The sequence below is a fragment of the Drosophila elegans genome, unplaced genomic scaffold (genome assembly GCF_018152505.1).
Source record: "Drosophila elegans isolate 14027-0461.03 unplaced genomic scaffold, ASM1815250v1 contig_208, whole genome shotgun sequence".
NCBI lineage: Eukaryota > Metazoa > Arthropoda > Insecta > Diptera > Drosophilidae > Drosophila > Drosophila elegans.
This window is the reverse complement of record NW_024545578.1, coordinates 18526605-18554434: the sequence shown is the minus strand read 5'-3', so window position 1 is coordinate 18554434 and position 27830 is coordinate 18526605. Positions and strand designations below refer to the sequence as shown.

The following is a 27830-nucleotide window of genomic DNA, read 5'->3' as shown; positions in this document are numbered from 1 at the left end:
GCTGAATTCGGCAGCGGCAACTTTGTGAGTTGCTAACAAGCCGGCAGCGGCGAGCTTTGCGTCGGTTTCGCGTTTTGCCAGTCGCAATTTTCCGTTCGTGGCGAACAGACGCGTTTTCCAACGAAGCAGTCTTCAAACTGCCGGCATCCGAATCTCTTGGCCGTTAGAAGTGGTTGGCTAACAACGAACCAAAACACCATCTGAGACTTAAACTCCGAACGACTCTGGGCAACAACAAGTGCGATTGTTTGATTTTCGCCGATGCTCGCCAGTGCTACTTACAATTAGCTGCAAGTGCTTCTTGGCAGGTGTTGCTGCAGGTGAAATTTCGGTCGTGCCGGTTAGATTAGCCTGACACCTTCTCCGATTCTAATACCGATTCCTATTGCTATTCCGCCAACTCCTAAAGCGAAACCGAAACCGAAGCCGAATCCGTGTGTTATTTTCCCCCGCAAAAATCGCGCTAATTGGCTTGATTTTGGGCCCAAAATACATATCAAGTTTCAATATTTACCGTGTGTTCGCGAAAACGGACAGTCTGTCACTTGCGGAAACCGAAAGAAATCTATATACGAGTATATATATATATATTTTGGCAACGGGCCATCGTGAAGTGAGCTTGGAAAGCAGGGAGTTCTGCCTATTTGCATTTCAAATTGTTTGCGAACATCTAAAAAAGGTAAGTGGCTCGCCGGTGAAAAAGACGGGCTAAGTGAAAATCAAACAAGAAGTGGTACAATTAATTCGAACGATTTTCGATTCGATTTCTGGATATTCTGGCGATATTTGCATAACCCGATGGGAATATATATTTTTGTGCTTGTCCATTTCCTTTGGCTGCATAAATTATCCTACTCTCGCGTTCTGTTCTATTCTATTCTGTTCGGGCGCAATTCTAATTAAGTGCCGAGACCTGCCCCAATGATGTTGCCACTCCCACGACCCTAAGCTCACCTCTGACCCCTTGATTGCTACACGGAGAAAACATATCAGTGGATTTATACATGTGCACAGTTTTCATATCAGTTTTTGCTAATAAAACCATTTGAGGCTTATCAGTGCGAACCGAATTCATCAATCATAAAAAGCTAATGATTTCTCTATTATTACTTGGCAACTTGATTTTTTGGACTGCAAATCATTGCAGTGAATAAAGTTTATCAGTAAAATTAAATTTATTAGAATTTAAAATTCGTTTTTTTGAATTAATAATAATATAAATATCAATTAATAATATAATTTTTTTAAAAATAACATGTTTCGGATAGGGTACGTTCAAATATTTTTTACCTAAGATGTTCGAAAAAGGTTAAATCTATCAGGAAACACGACAAAGTGACATCATTAAACTTTTTAACAATATTGTAATATGTTGTTTATTTAATTAAATGTCATTCTTTATTACCTGTTGTTAAAAAAAAAGTAATTTAAATAACCGGTATTTATGTCAGACAGATAAGAAAAATGTATATTGTATAAGAGTGAACTGATAGATAAGATAATCTTAATTTACGAAAAAAGAAATGTCTAGCAACCTTCTAAATTTGATTTGCCTAAAATACTTTTACCGGTATAATGAAATGTCACAATGATAAGCCGGAGATGGTAGCTAATTTGTTTGATTAACAATCTTTGTTGATATTTTTTTGCCGTGCATTTGGTTGCCTTTGGCCGCCACTTTTGTGCCCTTTTTATTACCGCTTTTGGTATCTGAGCTCTCGTTGGGATTGTTAACAAAACTGTAGATTTATGCAGTAGATTAGCTCGTCAACACAAAGCGAAGGCCAAAGGACATGCTCTGCGAAGGGCCAAATCCGCTTATTAATGAGCTGTCACAAGGCAATGGCAATGGGCAATGGGCAATGGGCACTGGATTTGGGGCGGCGGTCAGTCTTGGTCATCAATTATCGTGACTGTGGCAGTGTCGTCAGAGCTGTTCGCTCGCTAAATGTCCTTGCCACACTTTTGTCAATCACAAGTATATTTTGCAAATTGTTTTTTTTCATTTTTCCTACATATTCATAAGTCGTCGAGTCGAGTGAGTGAGTGAGTGTGACTAAGCCGACAACTTCCACAAGCCAAGAAATAATAATCGTTAAAATCGATTTGGTTTTATTTTGTTTTTTGGAGCAGGGGTACGTGTCCAACGATGACCTTCAGCGGAGCAGCCAGCTCCTGGGAGATTTAAGCCAAATGCACGAATCGCTTTTCGAGGGTCATAAATAAAAAAGCGAGTCGCTTCCCCTCACACGCTTTTTCCCGCTCTATGCCACTCAGGTGCTCGACATGGCGAATATTTTTAGACGTTTAGCAGAATCCACTAAAAATACATTGCTTTCTTCAGCAAAAAAATGAAAAGTAAGGCGGGAACAAGAGAAATATACCGCAGAAAAAGGAAAACAAAGCCCTGCACTCAAAACCGACAGAATGCGCGCTGGGATATCATAAAATGCCGAAATGCAGAAAAAGAAACCGAAATACAAGAAAATAGACATTAGCCAGCACAAAAGGCGATGTCTGTGGTAGAGGACATCGGAGTTTGCAAGTGGGAGTAGTCGAAAAGGTATTACCCTGGATGGGTAATAAATTGTACTAAGCAAACTTTTCCTATTTAATATAAGCGAAATGGGCTTATTATCAAATTAAGATGTCAGCTTTTTGGCGACAACAGCAGAGTGATTAGTATAAAAGCTTATTGGCTAAAATGTTTATTTAATACCATTTATATTGAATATAAATTGACTTATAAATATATCATAGTACAACAATGAAGCCAATTATGGGCAGAACATAATTATTTCAGAAGTGGCAGTTGACATGAACTTTAACAATTTCAGCTTTTTGATGAATTTAATAAGCTAATTCATTTTCAACCGAAATATGTGGATAGAGTGCTTTAACATAATTGAGAGGGAATTCGGCTATAATGAGCAATATGGAAATTGAATTTTAACCAGATTAAAAGCCTATTAAAAGCCTATCAACTAATAATATCATATTTAAAGCTTATTGCAACGACGTTGAACGTAATTTATGGAACGAAATTTTTCAATGAATAATTTTTTCAAATCCCATTGAAACTATCAAAGCTCTTTAGACCACTATTTACGTCTCCACTGAGACAAAAATGATAAGCTTCAGTGTGTTTGTGTGCAGGGGATGTGAGAATCCGAGACGGGTATAAATAAAAGGAATAACAAAAAAGTAAGAAGACCGAAAAGAAAGACAGAAAAAACATTTGGCAGAGCATAAAAATAAAAATGAAATAAAATGGTATAAAAAATGCAACAGTTCAGTGAGATAAACACGAAAAAGCCAGGGTAGAAAAAGATATGAACAAGGGGAAGTCGGCGGAAACGGAGGGAAACGGCTAAGAAAGAAGAGGAAGCTGGAGCATTTAGACCGAAAGAAAGAAAAAAGGGACAGAAATGGGCCAGTAGCTTGGATTTCGGGCCCACTCACACATGAGCACACCTTGGCGAATTTTAAATGAGTCAGCCAACGATTCAGGTGGCCAAAAGGGGCGGGACGATGAAATGGGCCTTGGGGGAGGTGTATCCTTCAATAAATGTCCAGTTGTCCGGCTCCTCAGCTTTCGGCCAACTCGGGGGCCTGGCTTCGACACTTGGCACGGTTTTAATGCCTTGTCCAAGGTTAACACAAACACACAAAAAAATTTAAGTCAAAGAATTTTAAACAATGTTTGACATGCTAAAAATTAAAATACCATCTAGGATAAAACTAAAAACTTTTATTTTGATTTTAATAAAAAAATAAAAACTTTTAAAAATTTAATTAGTTTTAAAGTTTGATATTTTATATTGCACCCTTGATATGAAGATTGCATTAAATCAAGAACGACAATTTTGTGGTGTCCTTGCAATATTTTAAGAAAATTGAACATCAAAAATTTCTGGCCAATAAAACTTGTCATTTTAGTTATTTGTCGCATTAGTTAAATTAATATCTTCCAGTTTATCCAGATATTATAACATAATAAATTTTGTTTGTTAAATAGTTGAAAATTTTCAGTGCACTCACACAAAAAGAAAAGACACTCTAACGTAATGAAGAAAAAGCGGATAAAGCTAGCAAATAGAAATGAAGAAATACAAATTGTACAAAAAAGAGGGGGTTTTTTGGTAACTGTGCCACCGAGATAAAAGCGTAAATAGAAGCGAGGCACGAAAATTTTTTCAAATTACCAGCAAAGAGATTGGGGCAGGTACACCCACATTTAGGGGGTAAGGGTAACTATGTGTGTTTGTGTGTGAACTTATTGAAAGTGCTAGCACACACGCAAGCAAAAATGCTTATGCATATGTGTGGGTGTGGTGTTTCCACATCCTGCCAAGCGACCGCAGTTTAAACAAACTGCTTGGCCTGCCCGTGTCCATGTTCCATACACTATCATGTGGAAAAGTTGTCACCTTTCTCTTGCCCCGTTTACTCATCTTTTTCCCCTTCTTCTGCACAGAAAAAAATATATTCCCTTACCTTTTTTCAAATTTGTATTCTACACTATTTTTAAGAAACTTTTATTTGTCCCTAATGGCTTCTTATTACATAATCTCAGCTCTTCTTATTCATCTTGTCCTGGGAAGATGAACTCTTTATAAAACTCAAACAATAAACCAATATAACTAAAGTATAAAATGAAAATATACCTAGATATCAATGTTTATTCTAGTTTAAAAATACTATTATAATTTTATAATGCATGGTTATTTGTTTTCAATTTGAGAAAAACAATATTTTTATCAACTATTTTTGGTTGCTTTGGCGATTAATATGTATATTTCATTTATATTAAAAATATAATGGTGTTTAATGGAAAAAAGCCAACTAAAGATACATATCGGTGATACATTTTTTTTGTGTGCATCTACCTTCTTTCAATGCTGCTGACTTTGCGTGTGTGTAATGAATTTAAAGTTTGCTCCGCATACATTTTTCATACGCTAGCAAATTGTTATGGCTTTTGGACCACCCACTCATTCCGCCCACTTGGCCACCACCCACAACCCTCTGGTATATCCACCTTGTATTAAGTGGGTGTCGTGTGTTAGCTTTTGTCCTTGTTATCCGCACGATACATGATTATTAATTTGCAATTCTTGCTAATTGCATGAGCTTCACTTACCCACTTACCTGTTTTTTTCCCTTCTCCAGCACCAAAGTTGTTTCTTAGCCATCTAAGCGATCGCTTAAAAACATATTTTCATGTGTAGCAAACTCAGGCACATTCCACTACGCCACTACTGTAGAAATAGATAAGCCTAGATTAGATTAGCGGTCACTGGAGCACATGGAAAACATATTATACTTTCCCTTTGGGCCCCATAAATGTGTTCTTTATGGGGAATTCTAATGGCTTAATGGGATCTTTGTATAGTTTGGAATTTGCGCATTTTAGGCGGGCCACTTGACTTTGAAATGGGTCGGGTAAGGAAAGTATCCGGGCAAATGCTATGAATTGGTGAAATTATTCTTATTGCTCTAGCAATTAGTGCAATTTTTTCGTGAAAGAATTTTTGAAGAATCTAGTCTTATCCAGATTGGTTGATCTATTATCATTTATTAAATAAATAACACTATATAACAAACATTTTATTTTATTTATCAGCTCGACTTGTTCATATTAATTAGTATAATATCAGTAAAGGGTTACACAAACAATTAAAGATAATTAAATTAAAAAATGTATTTGTAACATCATGTTTACTTGTATTAATTCGTATTTTGTTTAGCGTCTTAAGAAGCACTAATATAATAAAAGTAATTTAGATTTTCCCCATATGAGCAATCTGGGTAAAAATGTAAATTAAAAACTAAAACTTTATTGTTTATTTTCTGAAAAATAAGATGCAAAAAAAAACTTATATTGATCGCTTGTTCTAGCTCAAGTGTTTTCCACTAATCAAACTATTCCTCATAATCTAGAATCATCTTACACTGTTTATTTACACAGCTTCCTCTTCATTTATCTCACTCGATGACGGCACTCATTCATTAGGAATTTTTAGTGCCCCCCATTACATGAAAAATTCGCAAATTTGAATATTTATTTTGTGGCAAATTATAAGCCATATATTTTGTAATAAAAAATCAATTGGTGAACAAACAGCCGGCCATTTAGAAGGCAACATGCCCGATGTGAAGTGGGCTCGGCTCAACTTGTCTCAGCTCATCACAGCTTTTCTTGGCTCTATGATGAGGCGATGGGGCTGGCGCTTGAGAAGCGACGCCTGTCATGTCGATGCATTATAAATTGTTGACATTAGCTTGCAAATCGACGACCAGACGGCGTCGACTATAGGTTTAATTTCGTTGATTGAACAGCATCGAACCGGGGCAGCTCTCTAGCTGCTAAGAATGTTTTACGAGCGCATTTTCCCGTTCGCATTTTGTTTATAAATCGCTGGCAATCTAATCGATCGGTTTGGCTTTGGCACTTGATGTTCGTGGGGTTAGCGGCTAAGTACCGCTGCTCAGTTTCCTGTCTGGCAGCGGACAGGGGATGGTGGGCCGACCTTGACCTGGGCCCCATTCAACGGCGGCCTATTATACGGCTCGCCCACCGAAAAGTTTCACTCTTTGTGAGCCTTTGTGTCAAGAGCTGCGCCATTGCGCATACGCCCCGTTGACAGACTTTGATTAACCCTTCGCTGGGTTTCCCTAAAAGTAGGAACATTTTTTGTTATTATAAATATTAATAATATAATATTCTTTGGTATTAATTCACACTTAAAAGTTCATTAAAACGTATTAGATGAAGATTACAATAAACCACTCCATAGTTAGACTAACGATATTGCTGTACAAAATTTTCAGTACATTATAGCTATCAAAATGGACATTTTTTATTAAAAAGATAAATTATATTAATCTTTTTATTAAATTGTTTATTATTCTAGAACAAACTTTTATTTGCCGAAGACTGAAATAATTTGTACGCAGAATTGTGCCTGTTGCTTTTATTGTTCTACCCAAAACATATTTTTAAATAAAGCTATATTTATAGCCGATGCCTAAGAACAGTGTTCCTAATAAGGGTTAAGCCCGGCAGCCGCAGGAGTCTTCCTCTTTTCATTCAATATTTTCCTTTTGAAGCTGCAACAGAGGCCCGGTCCTAATTAAGTCGATGTTTGGCTTTCCAGCTGCGCATTTGATGGCCAGCTCGAACCCCTAGATTTGGGACTGCTATGTTCCCGAATTGAAAGCGGAACTCTCCCTCCAGGAAACAGGGACTCGCACCGGTAGAACACTCACATGCTCACAATCAAACTGGGCAAACTGGGAGGCAAATAGCACCAACCAACGAACCACAGATCCACCGCTTGACAACTTCCATCGGACAACAAATTGTTTTCTTTTCTGCGGTTTTTACTCTTAATTATGCGCAGTTGGGTGGAGTTGACTCGGGAATTACCACGATTTGGGTACTGGTAATGGGACCCCGGGTTCGCTTGTTGGGTTTCGCTGACTTTGACATTCGAGTTCAGCTTGGCCCTCTACTCGTTTTTTGTTCTGCCCAGACTGTCGCGAATCGCCGGTTCATTAAACTGAAGTGTCATTCTGCGAACGTTCCGCTGTCTTTTTTTTATGTCTTTCACTGTAACGGACCAAAGTACAAAGTTGTAAGAATGTGTTGTAATGGCAATGGTAACCATGACTTTACCAATTTTGGGAACTTTTGTTTAGGCTGACCTCAACAAATTTCGGGGCACTACCCTGGAAAGAAATTGGATTAAGTCAAAACAACATATTAACGAAATATGTATTATATTAAATATATTCGATGGGAATTATATAGCAATCACTCTCTATAAACTTATTATTTTGAAGGTTACTTTTATTTATTTAAAACAAATTGATTAATGAAATCAATAATTGTAATAAAAATAATAAAAATGTTAATTTACTTACTTTACAATCAATATAAATAATTAAACTTTTATAGATATCGCTTCCTATAGAAATTTGAAATAGCCGTTATAAAAGCTAAACTTCTATGCTATTAAATTGGCTGAAAAGGGCTTTTGACGACATTATCCACATGAATTTATAATATTCCATTTTCCCAATTTCACACTCATCGGAATTGCCAACACCCAAGTTTCGACTTTGCATGAATTACATCATAATCTCACCGTTCGCACACCTTTAAGAGCATTAAACGCGTCGCTTTGCCCATAACAAATCGAAAAACTTTCAAATTGCGAACATACTCGTAAAATCAGTGGTTATGGCTTCACCCAACGCCGACTACGGAATAAACCCGACACAAATCGGTGAGATATGGCACCATTATGATTGGCCAGGCGCAGGCACAGACACATATCGGTTTTGGCTTCTTTTTTTTTTGGCAAAAGAAAGCGGGGAAAAAAGTTTTTTTTCCGTTCGGCTTCGACATGCAAAAATTGTCAAGAACAATAAGGCGAAACCATATAAAATATGTTTTGGGTGCGTTGAGGCAGTTCATCAGAGAAGCAGAGATGGAGACGCGCTGAAAATGCCAATTAGGCTGAAGCGGGTCCAAAAATCCATAAAAAACTTTCAAGTTTATTTTGCGTCTGGAATGCGAAATATACAAGATCATGTTGCTGGGGCAAAAAAAGAAAAAAATTAAACAAACAGAACTATAACAAGGGACCGAGAACCGCCGCCTCTTGAGACCCCTTATCATAAACGATCGTGCTCAGGAAATCAAATAAATTATGTGGTCAGCACGAAAGACAACAAACCCCCTTAAAAATGTAGGCTTTCTGTGGTGGATTAATTTCTGACGCCAGAATTCGGAGACAATGTTGTCGCCGGGGCGAAACAATTGATTGCTCTGGAGTTTTGTTTTTGTCTGCATTTGGCTTTGATTTTGATTTGGGCAAATAAACACGTTTGGCTTCGAGGTGTTAAATTATATTTCTAATTAAGCCAATCTAGTGGGAAGTAGTCATAAAGTCAGTCTTAAAGTTCAACGAAATTAATCAACTTGGCTTATTTAATGCTGCTCCCTTGATGAATTTGGTTGCGGAGAATTAATGATGTAATTCATTAGGCCAGCTTCTCAAGCCGGGCTGTGCCTCATTATAAATTCTATTGCGCCGGTGAATGAAAACACCATTAATATGCAAAATGATGGCCACGATGGCGTTGACACAGCCGATGGTGACGCATCTGATAAGGAAACCTGTGGAGGAAAACCATCCCACTTAACCCGATAAACTCAACCAGATTGCAAAGGGTATTAGGTAGTTGTGCACTCATTTAAAACAGATAAGATAACTCGGTCTCTGGTTTATCGAAAAATCTTATCTAGTTAAAAGCGTGGGATTTCATTCAAATAAAAACGTAAGAGTTCTCAATAATTATTAAGGCTTGTGCCTTAAGTGCTTTGGAATAACTTAATTAACACACTTATTATTCTCTCATCAGGAGAAAGAAAACTTTTATGATTAAATAACTTACTTTAAGCAAACAACAAGGCAAATTTTTTTGCAGAAAAGTCTAGGAAACTAAAAAAGGCCTTAATTAACCAGGCAAACTTTTTTTTAAAGAGATTTAAGAACCTTTAAATATGAAATTATTTAAATAAATCTTTCAACGCTTTAAAAGCCGTTTAATTTTTATTTTGTACGTTCTATTATGATTCTGGTTGCTTTTATTCCAAAAATTTTATTTCACAATATTTTTTTGAATAAAAAAAAAAGATGCTTCCTATTTAAACATTTATTATGGAAACACGCCACACGTTTAAAATTAAAAGCATTTCCGATAGCACTCGACGGAATGTTCTAACTCCATCCATCGTATTTCCGGCCTTCGAGCGACTTCCTCTTCATCGCCCTCAGACTTATGACATATGAAATTAATGTACATTTAATATGTTTTCAATTTCAATGAAAATACCAAAAATATGCCGAAAAATTTCCGGCATAAATTGGCGGTTGGAAAAGCCGTTCGGGCCCATAAATCTTTCCCAGCCAGGATGCTGCTCCTACACGTCCCCAGCCCCAAAATTCAGTATCGCCCCGAGGGCTGTCCGCTATTTATGCAAATTGCAAACAATCCGAGGTTCCGCACTTCCTCTCGCTCTTCGAAATTATTGTGGCACATGGAATTCATATTTGTGGCTTGTTTGTTCGTTTTTCAATTAGAGTTCGGTCAATGATTTGTTATACAATTTAATGGAAAATTGATTTTGTCCCAAAGCGTATTATAAATAAATTAATGTATTTGGTCCTGTTTTTCTGTTCTATTTTGTCAAATTAGTTATTAAATAGGGCCAGTTGGCTGCTAAAAGGGGTTGCATTTCCGTTTAAAATGTAATTTCCTTTAGTAAGTTACAAGCATGTAGAAAAAGTTGGCGGAAAATTCTGCACCAGAAGGAAACGCGAAAATGCGGAGGAAAAAAACGAAAATATGTACGCCAAGCAAAAAATGTGTTTTCCTCGCACACACTCACTTACTCACCCCCTTTTGTTGTGCATTTATTTTTGTTAGTTTCATTTGCTTTGTGCAGCTGCTTTGCAATTTAACTCCGCCCCCTTGGAGGCCCCCTTAACCCCATGTTGCCGGTTTGCTTAGCTGCTTCGCATCGCTAATCCAGTGCGAGAAATTTTCCCGTTGCTGCCATAGATTTTTTCGAGCATTGTTCGGCTGACAAGAACTCATTTGTTGCATTTGCCAACTGGCAAACTGAGAAAAGAATAGATCTTTAGCGTGGAGACGGCTTCTTATGATGCGCTTAATTTGAGTTTTCTTAGCGGAAATGTGACAGGAAAAAATAGCTCAGCAAACAAGATGCTGATGGAGGGAAAACCCAAAGGAAATTTAATAGAAAAACACACAGTTTAATAAATATTTATACATTAAAGTAAATGTACACTACACATATTTGCAAACGTTGGCCTTAAGGTCTCAAAGTAATCTCTATGAATATATCAACTATTTGTGTTATTAATAAGCCGCGAACTGCTTTAAACAATATAACTTATTGTAGATTTCAATTTTTTTAATTATAAGAACAATAGTTTTGTAATTGATCTAAATTGGGTTTAAATTTAAAAAAATATATTGACTTCAAAAAATGTTTTTTTTTTTTGCAAAATGTACAAAGTTATTAAAGTAAAAGTGTTTGCCTTTTCCCTTACCCTGAACCTATACTAGTTATTTTAAAGCAACCTTCTTTGTTTTTCTTTCCAGGTAAGACCTCTTGATCCGGATAATCATGTAATCATGGTAACTATTTCCAGCTTACCAAACGCCATGAATACTCCCTCCGATTGCGTACAACTTTTCCTTGAAACTAAAAATAAAGAATGCAATTCAACATTTGATATGCAAACGCAACAAATTGTGTTCAGTTGGCAGAAATATTTCAGCTTTTAGCATGTTGATTTTAGCGAAAACGGAGCGAATGGCGAGCCGTACGCCAGTGCGTATGTGCAATGCATTGCGGCAGGCACGAGGCACATAACGCATACGCCGCGTATTCACGCCACGCGCAATTAAGCCAAACAAAATGCGATCGCAGAGCGTTCATAAAAATAAAAACCCAAAAGCGAGATGCGAAAAATGCGAAATAAAAATTAACACCGAGCATAAAATATTTCCAATTTAACGACGGCGTGTGCATGATAAATATATTCGAAATGTGCACGATAATTAATAAACATTTAGGCAGGGAGCGAGGGGTGCTGGTGCTGGTGCTGGTGGCCAACACTATAACACTATGCAGTCAACCACTTGACCATAATCAGTCAATCAGCCGGCAAAACGGGGACGTTGTTGTTTCACCCATTAATGAAGTTGTTGTGTTTGCCTGTGCCAGCCCACGCATATAAATATGTGCGAATCCATAGACACACAGCGCGATACATGACTGCAATTGCCGCTGGCAATGGTTTCGATGGAGCCAATTAGGCGCATCAATTTGGCCCGCTTTGCTTGTTTATCGAAGTGCAAAGCGGGGGACACGAGCCACATGTCGAATGGCTAATCAGACACTTTGGGGTCATATCCAATGCTGATTTTGGGGCTGTCTTGTTCCCGGAATTGTGTTCCCCTGGGGCAGTCCACTTCCGCAATTGTTCAATTCTCAATTAAATCTATCCCCTGAAACCTTCTGAAGCCACGTGCCTTTGGCTATCGCATTTGAAACAACAACGCCCTTTCAATTCTGATTAACTCAGGCTGAGCCATCGCAATTGGAGTTTTCAGTGGGTTACCCGTTTCCTTTCCGCCACCTTCATTCATATATCCATGTGGAATAGGGTGGGTCGATAAAAGTGTGCAGTCCCTCTAAATTGACTTTTTACTTTACCCATTTTCTTCAAAAGAGCATGATCTTCTGTATTATGCAACAGAATGTAAAGAAATGTTTTTAGTATTGCATAAAACATGTTATTTTATTCAACTGTTATTTTAAAATATAAAGACAGAAGAAATGCCAAAACTAAGTTTAAAACAGAAGATTTCTGTTAGAAATTATTACATTTTGTGGGTTACTTTCTTTTGGCTTAAGTATTCTTACAACCATATGTACTATCTTAAGATAAGCTTGCCCCACATGATGTCATGCTTCGAAGGCACTTTTAAATGGAGCCACCCTAATGCGTAAGGCTGACCCAGTTGAGTGGTGCAGTCGGACGGTGCGAGTGCGTAGGTGGTGCTGCCCAGTTGTTGCCCAAGCAGGTCAACAATGGAGTGCCACTCAATATACAAAAACACTGCTATCCGCCGATGGGTGCAAACAAGCGTTGCCAACAAAGACTTCTAGTACTACCAATCTGCAAAAATGGAGAGGGCTGCAAAAAAAAACGTTTTTATAAAGCCCAGAAAGGCTGTGAGGCAAATTGCTGAAATCCTTTTCAGACCGCCTTTTCAGGCGCCACTGGCCGGAAAGGATACGCTTGTTAGCACCGGAAGTGGCAGCCAGATAAGAAAGAGATGGCAAGACACAATTAGAAAGAGACAAAGAGAGGGGAGCAGCATTGTTACCGGGACACTGTAATTAAACGCCTAATGCGATTTCACTTGTCGCTGCTTTTGGTGCTGTTGTTTCTGTTACTACTGCCTTGTTAATTGGGTCACTCGAAATGAATTTTTAGCGCTTATTCAAATCGCCGGGCATAATGAAGATGTTTTCCCAGGCTTAGCCACTTAATTGACTTTCATTGTTGTTCGCAGTTCCACCTGCAGCACAACTCAATTAGCTGAATGGCCAAGTTCTTGCACAACTTTCGCAGTCTGCATAATTTGTAGGTCAGCTCGCTTTGGCACAAAAGCCTCTCGAACAATAAATTGCAGTTAAATGGAATTGCTAAAGGATTTTGTTTGGCCAAGTAGCTCGCACACTTCAGTTGCTCCTTATTTATATGGCTAAGATGGCCATTCATTGGTCAGCTAATCGATAAGCATTTAATTAATTTAGTCTTGATTGGAAATAACTAAAAGCTACTTGGCTTCTTTTCAGTTCAAATATCAATTTTGGCATACAAAAAACCATACACTAAGAAAAATTTACGTTTTACTATGGCTTTTATTAAGTTTTCAATTGAATTAAGCAAGTTATATTCTTATAAAAAATATCGAAATAAAACTTTTTGAACTCAATTTCATATTGTTAAAATCAAAACCCATATTTTACTTTTAAGATAAGAGTTTCTCTATCTATAAAAAAAGTTTTTTTATTATGTAAGCACAGAAACGCGAGAGAAACTAAAAGCAGACATATCAATTTTCCATGCCTACACAACTTTTCCTTCTTCGGCCTTTTCGTTGATGCCGAAAAACAAAAGCCAAGTGTGCAAAATATTTCTTATTCTTTTTTTCTTTTTTTTTTTTGGTTGTCAACATTTTGGCAATTTGATTAAGTCCAATTTGTGCGACGTTTTGCTGCCACGCCCACCGAACCACCGCCCCTGCCCATTGCCACCCGAGCAGATCGGTTTATTTGCGCTCAACTTTGCAGTTAAATAAGACAACAAAAATTTATTTACCCAACTTTTCCTGTGTCGTGTGTGCGTGTGTGTGGGTGGCTGGGAAATTGTGATTCCATTAGGAAAAGTCTGCAACTCAAATGTCATTTAAGTTTGGCTAAAGGGCTGGGTTGGGGACTGGCTAAAACTCCTGGGATTGGATGCGGAAGAGCTTCAGAGCTGCAGAGCTGTAGAGCTACAGAGCTCCTGAGCCGGAGAAACCGAGACACACAACATTTGCATGGCAAATATAATTACAAAGAATCAGAAAATGCAATTTTCCGTTGCATACTTCTGGGCAATCTAGCAGGAAGCTCACATATCTATATGCCGCAGCCAGATTCGGCAAACGGATATGAATATTGCAGGGATCGATTTTTGGGGCAGCTGCCAGCTAGTTTACATCAATTAGAGTACCGGATGAATATTTCACAATTTCGAATTCGTATATATTGACTTATAATTATTAGCAAATTGACCCTTTTCACTATAAATTTGAAACAGGCTGGCACCCAAACGAACAAATTCATGCACTGAAAGAAAAATATTAGTACAGAAATAATTTTTTTAAATAAAATATGTAAAGTCTGTAAAAAATAGAAGCAACCCTATACTTCAAGGTTTGCAGTTTGCAAAGTACATCGAAAAATAGTACAACATAAAAAAAAACTGCTTAGGCTTCTCAGAAATCAAAATGATTTCATTATATTTTTCCTTTATGCAGCAGCACAAATGAATTTTTATTAAAGAATTTCCATTCATTTTTTTTCTGTGCACTTGGTGAATGCCCGACACATGCATGCAGAACAAGTTGAGCTCACTCAAACTAATCAGTTGTTTCAATATTTGCCCGAAGGCGAACAAGGACAAAAGTCATCAGCAATGGATGGATTCGGGGATAGAACCTGCAATGCAGGCAGGAAACGGAAGCGAGCGGCGAGGAACAACGGAAACAGTGCAGTGCGCTGCAGATATGGAACCACTTCCTCCTACTTCTGTCCCTTGCCACCTGCCACGGCCTTCGCCACCACCCACATGTCGATTAGCAAGGAGTTGTTGGGGCAACTCAGCCAAAGGCTAATTGATTTTCTCCCACTCGCACAAAGTGGAGTTGCAGCATCAAACAAACTTTCCATCTTTTCGCACCCATATTCACTCATTTTTGTCCCGCCTTATCGCGTGAGCCGCATTTTCAGCACTCTTTTGTTGATTTGAATACGTTTGCATAAAATGCGGCTAATTAAAACTTATAAAACGTCCCAGCAAAAAAAAATAAAAAAACGGTTAACGCAAAGCGAAGGAATCCGCTTGAAAAACGCCGACAACCAGCAAATAAAAAAAGGCGAAATACCAACTTCATTTGAAAGAAAACTTATTGAATTTTCATGAACTTTTACGCCCAAAAGAGCTGAAGACCTTCTTCATTCAGCAGGCAAACAAAAAAAAATTATGGAAATTATTAGACTTAGGAAAATAATGTTTGCACTTGAAATTGGAGAAAATTAGAAAAATATTTGTATTTAATATATCTGGAAAACTAAAATAAACAAATTAGAAGTTTTGTAAGTAGGTATACAAATGCTTTATAAAATGTAAATTTTCATTTAATATATTTGGAAAGCTAAATTAAAGCTCATTTGTATTTATGACAATTTCTCGAATATGTTTAGAATCTTTAAAAGAAGAAAAACCAGAAATAATAAAGTATTTTCATGTTTTATTTGATTTATTAAAGAGTATAAATCCAGAAACTTTTAAGGAATGCCACAGAAGTGCCAACTTGCTTAAGATATTTAATCTCAGAAAGGAAATTTCACATCGTTGCTCAACTCCAGGAATTTCCGCTTGGCCAAAGTGCCATCGCTCATTGTGAGTGAAATGAGCATAATGTCGTTACCCCAATCGTCCCGCATTTCCCTCTTTTTTCTGCATTTTGTTTTTTTTTTTTTTTGCCAGGACAAACGACGACTGTGCAAATGAGCAATAATAAAAGCCAAAACTCTTGGGCTGTTAATGCTCGCGCATTAAAATAAAAACCCCGAAAAGGCGAAATAAAAAAGGGAATCCAGCATTCAGAATCCAGAGGGAAGTGGAATAAATCGCACAAAAAGTGGCTGGTCTGTTGAAGTGACGTGCCACGCCCCCAGGCAGACTTTGGCCATCAAGCATAATCAAGTCGCTGCTTAAGTTATAATTCTTTTTTTTTTGCTCTTCCCTGTCTGCAATGCTAATGTTCCATTAAAGATGCCGCAAACTTCTCATGGTCGAGTGTGAGGTTTTGCCATTTGCCAGTTCCATAAACAAATCCAGAGTGTTTCTTGCAAGGCTGTTGCATAAATATCCCAAACTTACGGCCCATAAAAATCAGTTCCCCTACACCAGCGAGGGAGCTGTTGTGGCCTTTTGTTTATTTGCATTTCCTGCCCCGAGAAACGGAAGTTCGCATGTCAGTCGCTGGGTAGCTGGATGATCATAAAATCAGCCAATGGCCAGCCGCAAACTTCTCTTATTTACGGGTGTATGCTGTATACAGGGGGCTTCTCAACCCCAGAAAATAAAACTCAATGCCCGGGGCTTCACTTAGTCAAATGGGCAGGATATACTCGCCCCAGCTGGCCGTGAATAATTTCTAGCATTTATGATTAAAGCTCATGGCGGAGGCACTAAAATGATTGGAATGAAACGTCGCTGATGATTTCGCTGACATTCCCCGCGAAAACACTTAAAAATCTAGCACTTAAATATGAAAAACAAAGTTATGTTCATTAATGTGTTTGCTGACACAAAAGACAAGATGAATAAATCTGCAGAAATCTAGAAATATATTAGCAACACATGATGTTAGATGAGTAATACAAAAGGCGTGGGACATTTTATTTTCCCAGATACGACGAAAAATATTTAAATATATTTTTTTAAACAATTTCTTTTCCTGTTCTAACAGATTCTAATTTTTTTCTTATTTATTTGTTTATTTGTCTTAAGAACATAAAAGCACTAAATATTCACATACTCACTCTCTGTACATCAATATAAATGCACTAAAAACCGCAAGCATCTTCCTAGTCAAGTATATATTTCAGATAAGCCTTAAGGCTTTCTACCATAATTTAGTGGGCTAATTGGCTCACACTTTTATTTTCGCCGTAGTTTTCCTAAGTTTTGGCGTAAACATTTTCATTCGTTTTCTGCTCTTTGTAAGAAACGAGAAGCGTGCCAATTTTCTTGTCTATTTTCCTTTTTATTTTTAGATCGAAATTAGTCATCCCCAACGCAATTCGAGACTCAGACGATTTTCCATTTAAAAATATTTAAAAGATATAGAAGGGCACAGCAAACACTTGTTGCGACAGGGACACGCTTCCCTCGAACCTAATTGACAATTAATTGTTTCTTCTCGGGTGCTTTCGAGGCTATTTAGCTGGCGTTTCCAAGAATGCCAGAGATTATTCAAAATTTATGGCAACTGGCAATCATTAGGCCTTCGTTTATGTCACAGTTTCTCTTTCTTACTTTAAATATACATCAAACGTTTTTTTGATTTATTTGTAGCATTTCTCGTGTTCTCTGTTTGTTGAATTTGGGTTAAAAAATGTTGTGCTTCTGTTTCACCCTGTGTTGTACTTTTTCCGCGGAATTTTATTTTTGATTTTATTGGCAAGCATTGAAACATTATATGGACTGAATGATTGATGATTAAGCGGTTGTACAAATGCCGAAACACGAACTACAGCGAAATATGGACGAATAAAAATTTGCTGTTCTGTAAATCATGGTCATTATTTTCGTGAACATTTTTTTTTTTTGCTTTTTATATTTATTTCAAAATTATGCGACACCTGAGATTAAAGTGGATAACTTGTCACAGGCATTCCAGCAGCTGTCAAATAAGTTGGAAAATATGTCAACTGCAAGTGCGGGGGATTGGAAGTTGATGCCTATGAATTGGCCAACGTGATTGATGTTTTTTGTCGGATGACATAGACAGGGGAGAAGAACATTTCCATTTATTTAAGAGTACATTTATGGAATTTTTTATTTTTATTGATCACCCGTGTGCGAATTTTTTTATTTTAAAGAACAATTCGATTTGCTATCGTTTAATATGCAATGTTGATGCCATTCGAAGTTTACTTTGTGCAATCGACAGGCTCAATGTAATTTTAATACTTAAGCCAAAAAAAATTGAATAAGCTTATTCGAAAATGATTCAATTAATCTGCATAAAAACGAAATTATGACTCATTTATAGACTCATAGGAAATGGGAAATCCATGAAAAATGCACAACCAGCCACCGCAACAAAAGGTCGAGCGCAATTAGCCGGACTATAAATATATCCCATTCAGGGACAGATGCCGTGACATCCAGCCGAGATGTGGCACAGGGCATATAAATAAATAATATTCAAGAATAAAATCCACTCCCGGGAAATGGGCTGGCAAGAGGGAAAAGTGCCTGAAATACATTTTCAAGTTCAGACCAACGAAATCGAGTCGAAAATAGAAGCGGCCAAAGGTCATGGGGCATCCCGATAGTGGGTGGTTGGGTGGTGGGATGGCTGGGTGACTGTGTGACTGTGTGCTTTTGGGGAGGGTCATGTTCAGCTGCCGCGATGGCCCCCGGCTAAAGTCCCCTTAGAGTGCACCGCAAATTGAATTCAAATTCGTAAACGTGCCATCTCATGTGTGGCAAGCAGTTGAGCGGTGGTTTTTCGGGGGCGCATCAAATGGGTGCAGGGTGGTGGGAGGTGCTGCAACTAGTCAACTGTCTGGGGGACTTGGGGAATTGTTGCGAGTGCTACACAAAAATTGTCTAGATTGCATTGCAGCGACAGTTAAATAACCAAAAAAAAAACTTTCTATTTCCACGGAAAAAATACAACTTTAATATGTTATATATGTTTGTTGTTTTCTCCTTAGAGCTTTATTTAGCTATACATTTTGTATGACCATTCAAACATTTTCACATTTGTTCAAAAGAAACTTCAGTTTATTTATTAAAAACTAAAAAAAAAGTATTAACTGCTGACATGCCTTTTTATTGAAATAAATTTTACATTGAGCTGACTTACTTTTTGTAGTGTTGTTTTTGTACTGTACATATACATACGTTAATTAGCAGGCTAATGTATTGCTTTCTTTTGCGAATTTTAGAGTTCAGTTCAGTTAGAATTTTAAGTGACATATAGTTTTTTTGTGAGTGGAGTAACATATAGATACAAATGAAATAGAACAGCAACCCCAGGCCACATGGTAATCATTCGATCGCTTCGTCATTGAACTGCAACGACTTGTCTCGCGTCCACAGCTATTCCCCATTTTTCCCATTATAGAAATGAAAATTTGTGCTAGAGCTGAATGCATTTTCCACTTGGAAATGGCCCGTTCGATGGTGTGTGTGTGTGTATGTGTGGATATTTTACAATTTTTCATATTTATGGGCTGCTCATGACCTGCAGCAATAAACGTTTTCTGGCCACCAACAACATGTTGCTGCAGCATGTTGCTGCATCATTTTATGCCGCTGACAGACCTCGTTGTTGTTGCTTTCTCTGGCTATTACTGTTGTTTTTATTGTTGGTGTTGTTGTTGGTGGCCTAATCTCGACAAGATGAAGCGGCAGCCATATGGAAAAATATTTCAAAGAAAGATTGCCAAATGCTGATAAGAAAGACTGAATGCGACCGGCACGACGAACTCAACTCCCCGAAAAGCATTTGAAATTGATTAGAGAGGGAGAAGGAGACGCCAGCGCCAGACAGAGAGGGAGACACAGAGCCGGCGGAGCATCGTTTGAGATAAACATTTAAGATAGCATCGGTTCGAGCCCATTAGAGCCAATGGTTTAGAGATTTTCAAACAATACGGTGAGTAAATGTCCATTAAAAAAAACAATTTAAAACAGATTGAAAAACAATTTTTTTTTTATTTTGATTGACTGTAAAATGTTAATTTATTGTAATATTTAACGAAACAGAAAACCCCTAGTTTAAAGGCTAAAGGAGGAGTAAAGTAGAAAATCTCGATTTTAGTTCACTTTTTTTGTAGCCCCTAAAAAATGTTTCAACCATCACCTCTGATGGCTTGCTTATAGTTGCTCCATGGATCTTTGGCCATGATTTGTGGCTGGCAAAGGCAAAGTCTTCCTCCTTCTGATACAATAAAAAAAAACGATTTAAAAGATTGCGGAAATTCTGCTTGCCACCTGAAGTGGAGCATTCGAGACGCCTTCGAGCGGGAAACTCGAGCTGCGCGAAATGCTGCGCATGCGCCGTTTGCCCTTGCTGCATACCCCATTCATGGCTGCTCAAGTATTATATCCACTGTATATAGTATAGTATTGTAGCATTGTTCGGCAGCCCCGACTTGGTACCAGACAGCTTGCCGCAAAAGCCTTTCAGCTAAGTTTTGTTGTGATTATGAAATGAAAAACCCCCCGCTGCGGCCTGGCAAATGGCACGCTGGCTTTCATTGTCATGATGTGGGATCTGGGTTTGAGGCCGGGTGAAACTACTTAGAATGCATAAATTGGCAAGACAAGCTAATGAGACAGGCTCCTGACGGAAGCCGAGCCAAGATACATCTGTAGTATACTTGCATTCGCTGCTGTTACTTTGACATGCTAAAATTTCTGCACGCTGGCACGTTTCTGGCATTATAAACACATAAGGTATTCGCAAAACATTTTCATTTGCCAGATGATTGCGGGAGAGAAGAAGCGAAGCTTTCCTCTCCTTTGGCTGCTTTTCCAGCCGGCTTATTAATTCAATTCGAAATGCATTTTCGGCGAAATTGCTGTCTTTTGCCAGTGCGCTATGGTGAGGCTGAAAAATTTGCATAGTTGGGTGTTGTCAGAGCTGCGAATAGAGTGATAGAAAATCGACAGGTGAGCCGAGGGAAGCTATAATTGCATCCTCTTTGGCAAGTTGGCACTGCCGGCAATCAAATTCAATCAATTTAATTAAGCCAAAATGGGGGCGGGGCAGTACAATTTGGTAATAGAAGAGCCGACCCGGCGTATTCCCCAATTTGCTTTATTTTTAACGCGTTACGCACGTAGAGCGATGCCAAAAATATAATCGTGTATACACTTGTCTTTATATAGCTGCCATAATATCGAGTAACACAAACGACGCATACAAGCACACACGCACACACGCACAAAGGCTGGATAAGCTGGCCAGAAGGAAGTGAGTTTCCCTGGTCCCCTGGCTACATAATAAGGCGGCCATAAAGCAACAGAACGTGCTAACAACACGTACAAATGGGCCAAAAGGGATGTGGCTTCATTCAGCCCGGTTTTTCTGTTTATGCTGCTTCTGTTTTGCCAAACTATTTCTCGGAACTGACATACTGGAAAAATTGGACAGAATAAAAAGGAAAAATGTAGCTAGAGGTGGAAAGTAGGCGGGTTTCCAGATGTATTATTTATGAAACTTTTTACCTCTCTGGTTGGTCACTTTTCTAATTAAAAAACATGTGTTTTCTATTAAAAAAATATATTCCTCAAAGGTATTTTGCATTGTGATATATCTCAAGCCCTCATTTGCAAGAAAATAAATAAAATATATGAAAGGCTTGCCAGCCCTAAAACCTATTTAGGTTTTTTGGAAAGTACAAGTATATCTTGTCTTACCCATTACTAAATATCAGTGCTTTTTCTGCACCCATCATATATTCCGAGTTGAAGTTTTCGGGAAGGTCCCTGACAGTGGATGATGTTCTGCAGTTGCTTTGGACCGTAGAAATTTGTAATTCCCAAACGAGGCAACGGCGCATTCTCATGCTAAACACGAACCAAGAGCGATTTACTGGCACTTTTTCCTTTTTTTTCCTCGACTTCATATCCCCGAGTATGTGTGTCAAAAGGCAGACAACATAAATAACACGAGCCGCAACGAAGAAAAGATGCTTAACAAGGACGGGGAAATAACACGTGCAAAAAAAAAAAAGCAAGCTTGCTTTGTATTTCCCTTTTTTTTAAGGCAGCCGCTTGATAATAAAAATCAAATAAAGCCGGGCCAAGTCGAAGAAATGACTGAAACCGCAACGCAAAAGAAAGTGAGGCTGTGAAAAGGCAATGGAAAGTAAATTTCACACACGCGCCGATGAAGAGAAAAAAAAAGGGAAGAAAAACACGTAAATAAATAAAGAAGCGTGAACTCGAATTGATTTGCTTAAGAGAGCTCCAAACTCCGCCTTGTTAGGCGTAAAAACATCATAATTATAACGAGGTAGCAAATTTGTTTGGCTCCGTGCAGACAACGAGGCGAATGAGCAATATACTCGAAAGGAACTTTTTTATAGCACACACGGGCATTAAATTTAAAGCGAATGTCAAGAGAAAAAGGTTAAATGCAGCTGTAAAAATTCAACGACAGTGGGTTGTAGAGCTGGGGGAAAAAAGATTTATGAAAAATTGGCTTTTGTTGTTATGGTTGTAATGTCGTTGTTGTTACCATTGTTGTTGTTGTTTCTGTAGTTCCTGTGCGTCGAGGGGCTTCACAAGTAAACAAGATAACATGAGCGAAACACACTCACACTCGTAGCCAAACTTACACACACAAAAGTTCGTGAACGGAAATGAAAATGTGAACTTTATGACAGAGCGAGCTCTGTTTTTTTTTACCATCGCCGCACGACCTTCTCCACCCGCTGTTCGTTAGGATATCCGCTTTTAACCCGGCCGCATTTTTATCAACTAGAATAAATAAATCACAAACTATATGCCCTGAGGTCAACAAGGTTTATCCGCATGCATGCACAGAACAAAAATGAAGGCTATTATGCAACATAAAATCGATATGAAAAGGGTAATTAAAAGCGGTTAGCATCTCACATTAGATCATTAAAATGTTTATATTTTGTATTATTAATTAAAACTATAAATATTTTTAATGCCAATAACTTAATTCGTATTTCTTTTTACATTATTTTTTTCTTTGTACATTCTCCTATTTATTTATTTATTTAATTATGTATATTAAAGATCCTGGTTTTAAATTCTTTAATAATTTAAAACTATTTTTATTTGTTTGTGTCTAAAAAAAGGGGCAGAAAAAAATGAAAGCATAAATTAGCAAAATAATAATCAAGGCAGCCATAATTTTCATTCTCGTTCTCTCATTCATGTGAATTGAATTCTATCAGTTGACCGCAAAATAAACAAAGATGCCAAAGCAATTTTGTGGCCAATGGAAAAAACAACAAACACAACATGTTTGTGCATAGACAGATGCACATTGGCTAACATGGGTTAACTGGGTTAAAATGACAAACGCAATTGGGCACAGCAACAATAAAAACAGCACATTTTTGTTAAACATTTGTTGGCCTTTCTTCGGCTGCCCATGTTTTCCCACATAAATGTAATTTCATTTTTATAGGTCTTTCACAAATTTGTGTACCGTTGTTGTTTATGTTTATGTTTATGCATTTTAATGGCACAGTAACAGCAGGCAGCAGCCAAGAAAAGTCGGAAAATTTGGCAACTGAAGCGGCCTGCAATCAGCCGGCGCTTGCCAGCTGTCTGATCTTTGGCCCCTGGCCCCTTGCCCCAAAAAACCCCCTTAATGCCGACACACCCCGACCCTGGCACAATATCAAAGCCAAATTGTGCGTAAAATTCTGATGTGCCTGATGCCTGTGCCAAATAAAATCATCATCGGCGGAAAATGTTGAAACCAATTCAAAGCTGATGACTAAATGATGAGCCAAGTGATGGGCAGAAAAGGGCCAGCATCCTGAGAATGTGGGCCCAAATGCGTCATGTTTCCAGGTCATTAGACTTATTTATTGAATCAATGTTGTTAGACAAATTCAACAGGCAAGTGCTTCAGTGATCTGAATTATTTACAAATATTTTCCCAGAATTATTCGTTTTATTTGCCTTTCCAAATTGTTCTAGAAAATTAAACTTACTTTATAATGGCTATTTAAAAAGCAGCAAAAGCAACTGTCGAGTTTATATTTACCTCTTTAAAAATTGCAAGTTTTTCCTGACTTTGAAAAAACCTCACGCTTTTTATTTTTTTGCATATAAACATTTCGTCAAATATACCAAATATGTTCAATTCATAATTTTACGAGTTACTAATACTGCAATAATATGTTGAATATCTGCATAATATCACATACATTTTTTTAAAATTAAAATGTTCTTTATGTTATTTTAATTGAAACAGACAATTGAATATATAATTTATATACTTTTTTATTGAGCCGAGAATTAATAAAATATTTCCCTGTTTTGTAAAACATTGAAATAATAAATTTTGAGCAGTAAATGTGGTTTTTATGACAAGCTAAATCACCTCAAACTACGGTTATTTGTAAGCCAATAAAAAATGCTCAGAGACAAGCGTTTTATTTCAATTGGCATATAAAACCCAAGAGCTAAACATTATTTCAGTAAATACTTTTTAATGGTAAAATAAAACTGACGGATTGAAAACGACCACCGCTATATTGATTAACGCCAGGACTCTGACTCATCCTTTGTAATTAGCTTTTTTTTAGTGATTATGCTCGTTCCCTGGAAATATTAGCTTGTCATCCTGAAAGATTCTGCCCCTCACCCCAATCCAACCATCTCTAATTGCATTCAATACTCGCAGCCCAAAAAAGCCCCTTCCATTCGCCAGATAAAATTTCAAATAACTGGCGGAAGATGAGAGGAGCGAAAAACAGACGCTGCCAATCCCCTGTAATCCGAGCTCGACGAAGAAATCACAGTCACAATCCTTTGGCTCCGGACTGCCACTCAGGTGTGTCGTCGAAGTTCGGTCGAAACTTGTTGAAAAATGGCAAACGTTAATCAAAGTTAAGCGGCGCAGCAGCGCAGACGAAGTCGACGTCAAAGTTAATTAAATTACAAAGTTATTTAATACTTTCGAATCGCAACCGGTCGGGAACGAGCAGCAGGAGTCGGAAGAAGTCGGCAGGAGTCGGCAGGAGTCAGCAGGAGTAGCATCTGCTCCTTCGAACTCTGCCCCCCCCAATCTCTTGCATCGCTTGTTGGCAGGGCAACGTGTGGCAGTCCTTAATGAAAAGTAATTGTAATAAATTAATTTTTCTCACACTTTTCACGTGCATCCGCTCCGTTCTGTAATGGAAACATTTCGTGTGCTTTTCAGCTCTTCCTGAGCTGCAGTTTAATTCGGTTTTTCAGCTTTCAGTTTTCAGTCCGGCTGTGACCAGTTAATCTCCTGAATGGCCTTCTCGGCCCCCACTCCTGCAAGGACCTCCCCCGGCTCCTCCCCATCGGAGTCCGAGTCCAGCTCCACATTGCTGCATGGCTCCTGCATCTCCACATCTTCGACTCCGCAATTTCCAGTGGATTGGCGTGAACTCTGCTCCTTCGGCTCCATCAGAAAGGGACAGACGAGGGCTGTCCAGGTTAAAGTTTTTATTACGATGAGAAGATGATGGCTGAATAATAAAATAAAATCGCAGGGGCAGGGAAAACCGATCAAAAGCGTTGAATGCTTCGCTTCAGTGGATTTTAAGTATTCGAGGTTGTTGTGATTTGGTTCAGGGCTCTTAAGAGTTATCTTTTTAATTTATATAATTTCTTAATAAAAAATAACGCATAAATATTATATATTTATAAAACTTGAAGCAAGAACTCAATAATATAATGTAGGCCCTATAACTGTGCATTTAAGACTAACTTTAAAGGTGATGGGGAAGCTTAATCATATAACTTCTTATAAGGGTCTTAAGTAAATAAGTAAATAAATACCTGCATGGGTTATCTCCTCCTTGGTCTCGTAAATGTCCATTTCAAAGACCTGACTGCGTGGCATCAGAGCATCCAAATAGGCAGGTTTCTTGGGCGGACCCACATTTAAAAGCCTACAGCTGTCGTCGGGTTTGGAATTTTCAAAAAGCGATGCATTTGGACTGCAGCCCAAGTAGAAGCCATTCAGGGCCTTTTTGGTATTTAATTGATTCTCGGCATGACGATTCCTCACGGCCACATAGCTCCTGTCCGTCACCTGCTCCATAACCGTGTTCTTGTAGGTGTGCGCCCCGGGAAATGGTGGAAAATAGTCGGGAATATGGGAGTTGCAGCCCATTTCCCGGGCCTTTGTGCCGCTCAGCATCGGTTGTGGCCCCTTGTGGAAATCCTCGTCGAGTGTCTGCGGCACTGGACACTCGAGCAGTGGCTCCGCCTCTGCCAAATGACCTTGGCAAATGGCCTTGAGGTCGCCCACCTTGATGCCCATCAGGCCAAAGGTGCGCTCCAGATCAAAGTAGCTGGGCGCACTGCGACCGGCGTGATTGGCCCCATTGGAGGTCCCAACTGCAATCTCACGGAATCCTCAAACAAACCAATGATTATAATTTTTCTTTGGCTGGAAATGGCTACTTACTGTTGCGAAGTAGATCCACCATCGAGTGACGTAACAGCTCGTCCTTCACCTCGCAGTTCTTCTCCGCCAGCAAATTGTCAAGCACTTTGAACAAGACCTCCTCGTATGAATTCATGATTGAAAAATGGATGGAGAAATTTGTTAGAAAGCTGTCAGAAAAACAACAGTGCTGCAAAACGCTTTATGAAAATACAGTTGCGGAAGCTAATAACTTTTATCGATACTTAAAACTAAATTCAGGATTGCCAACATAAGTTTTTGGATTTAAAGTTTTACATTTGTTAGTATTTAATTTCTCTATGTTCGGGTAATTCCAAAAAGTTTCATAGAAAAGTTAAACGTTTGCCATTTTAACTCCTATTTCTTCGCCCAATAAAAGAACTTAAAATTCAGGTAATAAAACAAAAGATAAGCATAGGTTTTATTTTAAGAACTTAAATACTATTATTTTGCAAACATCGTTTATACTCGTTTGATGGCAAACTATAAATAAAATAAGAAAACCAAGTAGCAACAATAAGGAATAGTATACTTCCCAATAGTAGAACAAACCACCTCCGCTCTTAACATATTATCAACATCTTTCCAAAAGACTGAGCAGTAAAGACAAGCAGCTAACTACCGATTTGGCATTATTTCCGCTCCGCTCCCCGAAAACTAATTACAATATTTTCGCCTTTTGGGATCGCGACCAACTGAAAACTGCTTAGCCATAGACTCCTATCTTGAACATCTCTCCTAATGAGTTATGCAAATATTTGCAGCCGAATGGGTTCCAAGAACACCAAAGTGGAAGCCATTGTTTGTCCGATGACAAATTCTCCAGACTCCGTCATAGATTAGCCGAAACGTGAGGCATAATCAGTCATAAGCCAAACAAATGGCGCGAAAAGAGAATGGAGAACGGAAAACGGAAAACTTAGAGGAAAAAAGGGGAAAATGGAAAATGAAGAATGGAGAATGGAAAATACCAGGCACGAGGTCACTGTGTCAGAGTGGAAAAAGTACTTTAGATGCAGACAGATTCGCGTTTTGTGACGCCCAAGAGGCTGCTGCAATTGAACAAATTGCACCTCCTCCCATATTCCTTATACTCCCTCCACTCTTTATTTTTTACGATCTGCATCATGAGGCTGCTGATGATGGGGATTATGTTGGCGGTCGTGCATTGTGGGCGTTCCATGGCTGACATTTGTACAAAGAACTCGCCCGTATCTAAGATCTCATGTTTATGCCTCTAGGCGCTACCGTTTAAGGCCCACAGAGAAAACAAATCTTGACTGATGAATAATGCATAATAAAGTCTTTGATGTGACTGCTAACCACTTATTTATCTATCAACCAAAAAAACAATATTAAAGTTAGACGTCATATTCCTTAAAGTATTGCAGTTGTCAGGTTTTGTTAGCCTAAAATTTGAATAGAGAACAAGTTTTGGAGTATATTTTAATATTTATTAATGCTTCATT

At 38.2% G+C, this 27830-nt stretch overlaps 2 protein-coding genes across 6 annotated transcripts in view; one reads left to right on the top strand and one right to left on the bottom strand.

Annotated features, from left to right (window-relative positions):
• Window positions 1-77: 77 nt before the first annotated feature.
• LOC108142373 (trichohyalin) overlaps window positions 78-27830 on the top strand; it is a 45049-nt gene continuing 17296 nt past the window's right edge. For 3 of the 4 annotated variants that reach the window (XM_041708204.1, XM_017266204.2, XM_017266202.2), the window contains exon 1: window positions 78-679. The gene's annotated coding sequence lies outside the window, so the exon portion shown is untranslated. Of the gene's footprint in view, window positions 680-19083; window positions 19852-27830 lie in introns of those variants that run through there. The other variant, XM_017266203.2, reaches the window with a different exon arrangement.
• LOC108142376 (transcription initiation factor TFIID subunit 8) lies at window positions 6965-27230 on the bottom strand. 2 transcript variants are annotated; one of them, XM_041708205.1, is made up of 4 exons: window positions 26362-27230; window positions 25728-26309; window positions 7682-7734; window positions 6965-7615 (listed from the first exon to the last, which is right to left on the bottom strand). In XM_041708205.1, exons 1-3 carry the CDS (start codon window positions 26474-26476, stop codon window positions 7730-7732), a joined length of 702 nt encoding a protein of 233 aa, XP_041564139.1. In that variant the 5' UTR covers window positions 26477-27230; the 3' UTR covers window positions 6965-7615; window positions 7682-7729. The 2 variants fall into 2 exon arrangements, with proteins under 2 accessions (XP_041564139.1, XP_017121697.1); XM_017266208.2 differs by lacking the exons at window positions 6965-7615; window positions 7682-7734 and adding an exon at window positions 24228-25373 and having other exon boundaries at window positions 26362-27228.

Bases quoted from the DNA above. Each gene is read 5' to 3' on its own strand.
- LOC108142376 (XM_017266208.2), bottom strand. From the start codon at position 26,476: ATGAATTCATACGAGGAGGTCTTGTTCAAAGTGCTTGACAATTTGCTG. The intron at 26,310-26,361 runs GTAAGTAGCCAT...GGTTTGTTTGAG, and splicing joins GGTGGATCTACTTCGCAACA to GATTCCGTGAGATTGCAGTT. The intron at 25,374-25,727 runs GTATTTATTTAC...TAACCTGGACAG, and splicing joins GGAGGAGATAACCCATGCAG to CCCTCGTCTGTCCCTTTCTG.